Source organism: Apodemus sylvaticus, chromosome 15, assembly GCF_947179515.1.
Source record: "Apodemus sylvaticus chromosome 15, mApoSyl1.1, whole genome shotgun sequence".
NCBI lineage: Eukaryota > Metazoa > Chordata > Mammalia > Rodentia > Muridae > Apodemus > Apodemus sylvaticus.
In genome coordinates this window covers 51110682-51117909 of record NC_067486.1, presented here as the reverse complement: position 1 = coordinate 51117909, position 7228 = coordinate 51110682, and the positions used below count along the sequence as shown (strand labels likewise).

Below are 7228 nucleotides of genomic sequence, written 5' to 3'. Positions count from 1 at the left end.
CTGTCCCTCTGGGTAGATGACTCAGCCTTGGTTCATGTTTCATCACCCAAAGCAAAGTCCCCTATAACCACTGATGTAGCAAGAGGCATCCTAACACCATGTGGGAAAATGTCTCAGTACCCATTGTAGGAACATTCAGCCATTCTTTTCTAATACATTTGGTTCTCTCTTGTCCTTGCCTGGTGGTAAATGTGTTGTGTGAGACTTTTTATGATCTCTTCCTCTGTCTCTTGCCACTTCTCATTTGTGTTTCTTTCAAAGAATGACCTAAATAAGTCTTTAAGGTTTATTTCTGGGGGCGATTTCTTCATGAGGACTCAAGGCAGGAAAAGGGTAAGTTAAAAATCTCTCTTGTGTCTCTCTTTCTGTGTCTCTGTCTTTCTGTGTTTTTTCATGTGGTATGTGTGTTTGCATGTGGTGTAGGTGTGTGTGCATTTTAATTTCTGGCTCAAGGATAGTTTGGATGCAGCTCCATCACTGAAAAGCTCATACTAGAATTATTGCAGTTCCCTCATGCTGCATCTTTAGAGGTTTCTGCAAGGCATTCCAGGCATCTCCAAGGGGCCAAGAGTCACCACTTGGTAGTTCAGCTGGTTAGAGTGGAAAATGTGAACCTTGTAAGTTTCAGCTTTTCCAAACAGGTGAAGAGGGTTTACTTTCTCTTAGTCTCTTGAACCTCACATGTTTTTCTTTGGTCAAGTGTCATAATTCACAGGAAATTGCTATAGTATACATCCGGGATGTCAAAATGTGCTGAAAGTGTTTATTGCATTGGGGTGTGTTTGTATATATTAAGGGTACCCAGGCCAGTAATCCTACTGTGTGTTAAAGCATCTCATCTGGCCAGGTACTGGAACCTTTCCTGAGATTCTGGTGAGTCAGCTCTCTTCTTCTCTAGAAGTTCTCTAGAAGTACTATAACATCTAGAAGTTATAGTACAGTTATCTCTGTTGTCCTCTCCCTGCTCTCTCCAGAATATGTCCTTTCCCTCACAGCCATCCCAGAGCTCAGTGATCTCATCTTTTCTGCTCTTTCCCTCCAGCCCCAGGACACTGACTTTCAACAGGATGAAGACTGCAACTTGTTCCCTTCTCATCTGCATCTCCCTTCTCCACCTGATGGTTCTAGTGAATACTGAGGGTACCTTAGAATCTATCGTGGAGGAAAAGGTCAAGGAACTTCTTAGCCAACGAGGTATGAGATGAGTAGGAAAAAAATCATAGCTTTTTTTTTCTGATGTTGAGTACATAAATTCTAAAATCCCTTCTGTCCTGGTCTAAACCCTTAGTCCTCTTCACTCCTGCCTTCCTGACCAGGGCTTCCTTCAGCACCCAGCCCTTTGAACTCTTGAATGAGAACTCAATGTTCTTGATCAGGATAAAGAAAAAGGATAGGGCCTATAATTTATGATCATAACAGGAAACAGGCATATTAAGCATTCAGTTAGCTCATTCAGTTTTCACAGGCAACTTTACAAGGTGAGTACAACTATTACTTTTTCCTCACAAACGAAGAAGCTGGATCTTAAAAGCTAGTGAGTGGACTGGCTATGGAAACAGTGACACCCTTAATATACAAGAGGGCTCAAAGGGGGATAGTGGGACAGATCATGAGTAATGTCCCCTTTCTCTCTTCCTCAGATGTCTGTGCCCCCACTGTAACGAAGACTCTCTCCTGCACTAGTATTCAGGCTTCAGGCAGACTGGCTTCCTGTCCTTCTGGTAAGCAATTCCTCAAGGAGGAATACCACCTTCTCCCAACTCAGGTTTCTACTGCCATGGATCTGAGCTATAGTTCCAGGTGTGCGGACACCTCTTTCTGATTTTCAGTTCCCCAAGGATGCTACTAAGGGTCTTTTAGGTTCTCAATTCTTCCTTCATGTCCCCACAAAACAACCCTTCCCATCCCTCATCTGTCTGGCTATGGATATGGCCTCCATTTTTTTTCTAATCTGTTCCCTAACATTGTGGGCAGGAGAGGGGCCAGAACAGTGAATTTGCTATTAATTGAAAGACAGTGAAACTTCTCATTTCAAGTCCTTCAATTTAAGTAAGTTGCAATCATTTTGTTTGAGAAAAACTGAAATTTGAATAGCTGCAAATGTCCTGCAAAACCTATTCATGTGCTCTCAAAGAAGAAGGGACAGGTAGAGACTCCCCATTGCTTACAATCCAAAGGCTCTGACATCTGTCTCACATAACTATTCAGGAATGGTTGTCACTGGATGTGCCTGTGGCTATGGGTGTGGATCTTGGGATATCCGGAATGAAAATACTTGCCACTGCCAGTGCTCAGTCATGGACTGGGCCTCTGCCCGCTGCTGCAAACTGTCCTAAGAATGAGGAAGCTGAGAACCTAGCTTTGAAATGAAGACTATAACAAAACGCAATCTCAACTTGGAAACCTGGCTCATATCCCCTTGATGAATTCATATTGCCCATTAGCCTTGCTTCTTGAAAAATAAAGACGAATTTGCATGTGTCTGTGCGTATGTCTTCAATGTTATTACCCCTACCTTGGGATATTTCTTGCCAAAAAACATTTTCATTATCTCAGATTACATCTTATTAAGGCATGTGAGATGCATGCTTAGGAAACATATGAAAAGAATGGGAAAACAGGCTGACCCTCCACTTCATGAATTGAGTAGTTTTTGGTATGAAATAAAGTAAATCAATGATCTACTCTTATGGAGCTCAACAACTGGGACAATGAACTCCAAGCCATGTGCAGGAACACAGTCAAAGTACAGGCAGTCAAAGGAAAATAAAAAATAATTTATTTCTAAACATTTAGAACACATATGATGTACTCTTTTATACTGAAGATGGCATTCATCAAGGTGACTTCTTTCCTGTTGCCTTTCTTCCAGATAGCAAAATAAGAGCACCTCTCTGTCTTGTCATGGGATCTTAGTATACTTCATCTTCCTGGGTGTAAAAGCCTACAGAATTCCCGGGTATAAAAATTACAGACTTGTAAGTCATGTGGTAGTGGCATATGCCTTAAATTCCAACGTTGGAAAGTCAGAGACAAGCAGATCTCTGTGAGTTCAAGGCCATCCTGGTCTACAGAGCTAGTTTGAGGACAGCCAGAGGTACATAAAGAAATCCTGTCTAGAAAAACAACAAAAGCCACAGAGTTCCAAACAATAAAACAATTAAGTATTAAGCAAGTAAGTGATTCAAGGACTTGGAAATGACTGCATTTTAAGTAGGTGGACTTGAATTTTGGGCCTTCATGTTTCTAAATGAGATGATAATTCAGTTACAATGTTGGGTTAACAAAAATAATTTTAAATAATTTAATATTGACAACTTCAACTCAAGAGAAATTCAAATATGTTGATCATCACTACAATAAGAATATTGTTTTCTTGTCTATTTAATGGCAGTGGATTTCTCAAAGTTAACAATCACAGAAAATAGAAATGCTGTTGCATGCTGTTATGTATCTGTGCTTATCAAGCACTGCTATGTACATAATAGGAAACACAGTGGAACTCAAAGCAGAAAAATACAAAAAAGGCAAGTTTTCCTTATGTCATTATTTATTCTGTAGTCAGCCCTGGAGTCAATGTCTGGGGGAACAAAATGAAAGAAGTCTAAGAGAACATTTATACTAAGAGATTCCTGACAGAGGGTACCACAGCTGAGGATCAGACATTGGGAAATGTTTGCATAAAAAGAATAGTAGGTGGGATGTATTTACTGTTCTTAAGACTGTTGGAGATTGGATGTGTTTAAATAATATACTCAAATGGAAGGTAAGATTTCTCTATGCACATGTAGGGAGAGAGGCTTTAATGGGTAGACATGCTTAAAGAAGTCTGTAAAGTCACAAGCAGCCCTGGGACAGCTTAGAAACAGGATTGACTGATGAGTGAAGGACTTAGGGAGGCTGAGTTTGTGCTCCCCTCACAAACCCAGGCAGAGGTTTAAAGCAATATAAAGAAAAGACTCTATTGCAACAGCAAAAGTGATTAAGTTTTCAAGGTTGTCATACAAGTCCTCTTGTTATCTGGTGGTCTTTCAGTCCACATGAGAGTAACAGAACTTTAAGCTTTGAATTTCAAATTGACATCTTTGAATCGACGATTAGACCGTATTCTTGAGAGTTAAGATTTATTTGGGAAAGATGGGGAATTTCTGCACTCAAACATTGGCTTTACATAACAAGGGCAAAAAGCACCGAGATTTACTTTAAACCACAGGGCAGCTGAGATGAAGGACATGCTCTCTGGGAAGTCCTTAACCTTAACAAAGGAAAGCTACATTATTCTACAATACTGGGAGGTTCAGAGGCTGTAGAATTTTCTATTTGCAGAATCAATGTGCATCATCACCAAAAAGAGGCCCAGGCATATACTCATGCACCTTTCAAAGCCAAAGGAGAAAATGATGGTAATTTAAAGGAAATTCATAGACAGTGAATCTAAGCATGTCTAGACTGGTGATCTGTTCCCAAACTTCTTAAAAATTTAGAAACTTGTCTGAAGTGGTACAGCTGGGGAGAATCAAATTCAGCTACCTTTGCAACTGGACCAGTTGCACCCCTAACATGGGTCTCCATGTTAGCCATGTGATCCTGCTGAGCCCAAATCTGCCCATCGGTGTTTCCAGCTTGCCTTTGTACTGTTGGTTGCCGCCTTCCTTTTGAAATTATGCCTAGTTATTCAGCTTCTGGACACCATGGGCTACCTTTGTTTTCATCTCAACTCTGTGTTTATATTGAGGGAACTTGCAAATGATAGCCCTAGAAGGCATACCTGCTAGTAAAATAATATGCTCACTCTTTAGACTGCAGCAATAGAGTGAGCTAAAATACAGCAGTATGTTGAAACTTTGCTAAGTACTAACCATACTGGGTACTACTATGGACCCAAAGCATAGGTTAAGTATGTTCCATCTCAGATGAATAGCTTTGCCATGAGTGGAAAAGGAAACTCTACCCACCATTACCACAAGTGTCTGTCTAACTTCACTCAGTGCTTGGAGTTAATGTCACATGTAGAAGGATATAGAGAGTGTCTGTCAATTACACATATTAAAAACTTTTATTCTACGCTTCTCCACTGTGCATAAAGCAATCAACTATGACTTAGCCCATGATCAATTTTTTCCTATCAAATATCTCCCATTTAGTTGTTTCTCATTAAATATGATAGTATCAAAGAATATTTAATCTCTTAGAATGAAAGAAGAAATAAATTGTTTCTTGATTTAAATGGGAAAGCCTTGCCACTGATCCATAAAATCAGTTTTATATATAAGGTCCCTCTGAAAATGTCTGGTCCATAATTTCACGGGTACTTGGTGAACTAACCTGTGTTCTGACCTCAAGAACGTAGGCTGTCTCTTCAGGAGAGAATGAAATGTTTAACACATCATCTATTAGTATACAGAATAGAATTGGAGGCTGGCCATGTGATTAGAGAGAAGTCACTGATCATCCATCATAAAAGGAAACTTACAGACTCTGTTTACAACCTAGAGGATCAGAAGCTGTAAGTTCCCTCCAAGTGAATTTCTAATCTGAGTCCTAACTAGCACTGTGGTTGTTTAAATATGCTTGGCCCAAGAAGTGGCACTATTAGGAGGTGTGGTCTTGTTGAAGGAGGTGTGACCTTATTGGAGGAAGTGTGTCACAGTCGGGGTGGGCTTTGAGACTCTCCTCCTAGCTGCCTGAAGACACTCTGCTCCAGTCTTTGGATGAAGATGTAGAAGTCGCAGCACCTTCAGCACCATGCTTACCTAGATGCTGCTGTGCTTCATGCCATGATGATAATGGACTGAACCTCTGAATCTGTAAGCCAATTCCAAATAAATATTGTTCTGTATAAGTGTTGCCTTGATCATGGTGTGTGTTCACAGCTGTAAAACATAAACTAAGGCAAACACCAGGTAATTGAAATAGATGTGGACTGTTAAGATACAGGGTGAATTCTAACTAGTAAGAATGCATGAGTCTCTACCCAACCTGAAAGATTATAGGGTTTTCAAAGGACTTCTTTATTGTCTGTCCTGCTGTTAGGTTCAAAGGACCTTCTAATTCAAAGATGGGTGTTCATTTAGAGCTGGACAGGAGCATCTGTCAGACACAGCATAGGGAAGCACCCATGAAAAAGTAGGCCTGAAAAGTCTCCTGGGCTCAAACTTACTAAACTATGTTCATGAGCTTTAAAATGTCTACTTTCATATAAACCAATACAGATGTGTCCTGTCTTAGCAGGGATTTGACTAAATATGTTACTGAGACACTTGAGAAACTGGGACAAAATGCAAGTATCTAACCAATATCAGATTGCCTGATTATGTTTAGGGCTATGAAATATCCATCATGTCCACTCATATTCAGCCTTAGGGAATTGTGTTGGGAGCCACTCTCTTACATGAACAGATAGCAAAGGATTTCTATATGTGTCACAAATGAAACCAACTAAATGACTAAATAGATGAACCATTGGTAAAAGACACAATGCAAAGAGTTACTCAAAATAAAGGATCCATAATATGAGGGTATTTATAAGAGTGAAATAAACAATAATGAAGTAGTAGAAAATGAATTTATATGTCCATATATGTGTTGAAGTTCAAGATGGGAAGGGACTACATTTGGTTTGCAATCAAGTGGTATTTCCCTTCTGTGTATCAGCTTGATTCATTTATAAAGAGCAATGGTTAAAACACAGACACTATAGAGGAAGAGACCAATTTCCAGGCGAACCTTTAACACTTCTTAGAACAATGGCATAATCTTGCCAAGTCTCTCATCTTCTTAAATACAAGGTAACAAGAGTAAAATACATATACCACTGGGTTGTTGAAAGAATTAAATGGGTTTATAGGTGAATTTATACAAAGCATAAGATAAAGTTCAGTTAATTAGCGTGTGCGCGCACACACACACACACACGTGTGTTGTGTGTGTGTGTGTGTGTGTGTGTGATTTTCTAAAGCATCTACTTAGGGTCTAATACCTAGTAATTGCTCTATATGGTCATTCATCTCTTTAGAGCTGACATTTAAAAACACATTGCTTCATCATAGACATTAATCTCATTTTTGTCTACAGCAAATCAATGTTCTTCCCTAGTGCAAACAGCAGTGAATCTGGCAGCATAAAGCCTTCATCAAAAGCAAAGAGAATAAGCGAGATGAGAGCTGTTCTAGGGATCTGCCCATGGATCATCCCCATGGAGATAAAGAAGACATTCGTGGAGCATTAA

At 39.7% G+C, this 7228-nt stretch overlaps 1 protein-coding gene across 1 annotated transcript; it reads left to right on the top strand.

Moving 5' to 3' along the window:
- The first annotated feature begins 791 nt into the window (after nt 1-791).
- LOC127666183 (resistin-like gamma) lies at nt 792-2481 on the top strand. Its single transcript, XM_052158935.1, has 4 exons — nt 792-873; nt 1043-1194; nt 1641-1721; nt 2209-2481. The coding sequence occupies exons 2-4, from the start codon at nt 1068-1070 to the stop codon at nt 2334-2336; spliced, it is 336 nt and encodes a 111-aa protein (XP_052014895.1). The 5' UTR covers nt 792-873; nt 1043-1067; the 3' UTR covers nt 2337-2481.
- Nucleotides 2482-7228: the final 4747 nt, after the last annotated feature.

Excerpts from the sequence above, each read along its gene's own strand:
- LOC127666183 (XM_052158935.1), top strand. The coding sequence starts at position 1,068 with ATGAAGACTGCAACTTGTTCCCTTCTCATCTGCATCTCCCTTCTCCAC. Across the intron at positions 1,195-1,640 it reads GGAACTTCTTAGCCAACGAG|ATGTCTGTGCCCCCACTGTA; the intron begins GTATGAGATGAG and ends TCTCTTCCTCAG. Across the intron at positions 1,722-2,208 it reads ACTGGCTTCCTGTCCTTCTG|GAATGGTTGTCACTGGATGT; the intron begins GTAAGCAATTCC and ends ATAACTATTCAG.